Source organism: Primulina eburnea, chromosome 13 (assembly GCF_022965805.1).
Source record: "Primulina eburnea isolate SZY01 chromosome 13, ASM2296580v1, whole genome shotgun sequence".
Lineage (NCBI taxonomy): Eukaryota > Viridiplantae > Streptophyta > Magnoliopsida > Lamiales > Gesneriaceae > Primulina > Primulina eburnea.
This window is the reverse complement of record NC_133113.1, coordinates 1,787,207-1,789,472: the sequence shown is the minus strand read 5'-3', so window position 1 is coordinate 1,789,472 and position 2,266 is coordinate 1,787,207. Positions and strand designations below refer to the sequence as shown.

Here is a 2,266-nt window from a genome sequence, read left to right as displayed (position 1 = left end):
CTTTGAATCTCTGAACTGAGGGTGCCTTATTAACTAACTCTTCCCCAGGTCCACGTACACTGTCTAGCTGAATACCTTCCTCAAGTTTGTTGCTAACTGTCTTCGGTTATGGCCACTAACCACCTTTAGCTTTTCCTTGCTGTATTCCAACGGCTACTACCTTGAGAGTCACCTCCAAACCCAACAATCTCCACCTTGACTCCAAGGTTGGCATTCTTCCTTTTGTTATTTACTTAATTCCAGGTCACTGCTTTTACCAAGTTCATGCAGTGCACAAACTTGGTCCTTGGCAGTGGCTTGGTCATTATATCTGCTGGATTGTCCTTTGTATCAATCTTCTCCATCTGGACTTCTCCCTTTGATATCACATCCTTTACAAAATGTAGCCTTACGTCAATGTGCTTTGATCTTTCATGGTACACTTGGTGCTTGGACAGATGTATTGCATTTTGATTGTCGCAATGCACTACAACCTTGTCCTGTTTCACGCCCAGCTCAGACACTATTCCTTTTAACCACAGTGCTTCCTTAATCCCTTCAGACAGAGCTATGTATTCAGACTCTGTTGTTGAAAATGCTACTACCGATTGTGAGTTAGCTTTCCAACTAACTGCGGTTCCATACATAGTGAATATGAAACCTGAAAGGGATTTCCTCGTGTCTATGTTTCCAGCATAATCAGAGTCTACATACCCCACTATGGGATTTTCCAGATTCCATTCTTTCTCAAACATTAATCCAATGTCTGCTGATCCTTTCAAATATTTGAACACTCCTTTCAGTGCATTCCAATGAGCTTCTCCTGGATTAGCCATGTATCTTGATATTACACTCATGCTGTAGGACAGGTCTGGTCTACTACAGACCATTCCATACATTAAGCTTCCAACACCACTGGCATAAGGAATGTGTGACATGTCCCTTATTTGTTCTTCATTATAAGGTGATTGATCCTTGGACAACTTTAGGGAGTGAGGTAATGGTATACCAACTGGTTTGGATTTATGCATCTTGAATCTTCGGAGGACTTTGCAAATATATGAGTTTTGGCACAGGAAGAGTTTGTTTCTTTTTCTGTCTCTCATGATATCCATCCCTAAGATTCATTTGGCTTCTCCTAACTGTTTCATGTCAAACTCCGAGCTCAGAAGTTGTTTAATCGCTTCCATATTGGCCTTGCTGGTGCTAGCAACTAGCATACCATCGACATACAGCAGTAGATAAGTCTTGATCTCATTTTCCTGCTTGTAGATGTACACACAATTATCATAGCTGCATCTTCTGAAGTTATTGTACACCATGAACTCGTCAAATCTCTTATACCATTGTCTTGGACTTTGCTTAAGTCCATAAAGTGACTTTGAAAGTAGGCACACGTTTCCTCCGGTTTCTGGATTAACAAAACCTTCAGGTTGGTTCATGTAGATAGTTTCTTCCAGCTCTCCATGTAGTAAACCAGTTTTGACATCAAGCTGTTCGAGTTCGAGGTTTAATTGGACTGTCAATGCTAGTATCAGCCTAATGGATGAGTGTTTAACCACAGGGGAGAAGATTTCATTGAAATCTACTCCTTGTTGTTGTGAGAAGCCTTTCGCAACTAGGCGTGCTTTGTATCTTGTCTCTTCTTCCCCGGGCACGCCTTGCTTCACTTTATATATCCATTTGCTTCCTATCACTCTTTGATTCTTGGGTCTGTCCACAAGTTTCCAGGTTTTGTTTGTGTATAAGGATGTCATCTCTTCATTCATGGCCTTAATCCACCTATGACTGTCTTTTCCTGATACAGCTTCTTTGTATGAGCTCGGTTCATCATATTCCAGTTGTTCTGCCACAGTCAAGGCATAGTGGATCATATCGGCTTGACCAAACTTTTCAGGGGGTCTGATTTCCCTTCTTTGTATGTCTCTTGCCAATTTGTAGTCTCTGAGGTCATGATTTGTCTGAGATATTTGATCGTGTTGTTCCAAATCTTGGTCCAGATTTGTCTCATTTTCATTGGTTGTGATATCTATTGAAGGCTCCACCTCGACTTGTATTCCATTGGTTATCTGTTCATTTTCACCAGTGCTGGTGGCCCTCACCTTATACCCCATTTTGGACTCATCAAAGGTTATGTCTCTTGTATAGAAGAACTTAATGCCGGTGCTTTCTAGATTCCAGACCTTGTAGCCCTTTACTCCTTCGGGGTAACCAATGAAAATACACCTTCTTGCCCTTGGTTCCAATTTATCTTGTTTTACGTGAGCATAGGCAAGGCATCCAAACA

General features: G+C 41.4%; 1 protein-coding gene across 1 annotated transcript; it reads right to left on the bottom strand.

The window, feature by feature from the left end:
* Positions 1-233: 233 nt before the first annotated feature.
* LOC140809141 (secreted RxLR effector protein 161-like) lies at positions 234-1,010 on the bottom strand. The gene has a single exon (XM_073166634.1). The coding sequence runs from the start codon at positions 1,008-1,010 to the stop codon at positions 234-236; it is 777 nt and encodes a 258-aa protein (XP_073022735.1).
* Positions 1,011-2,266: the final 1,256 nt, after the last annotated feature.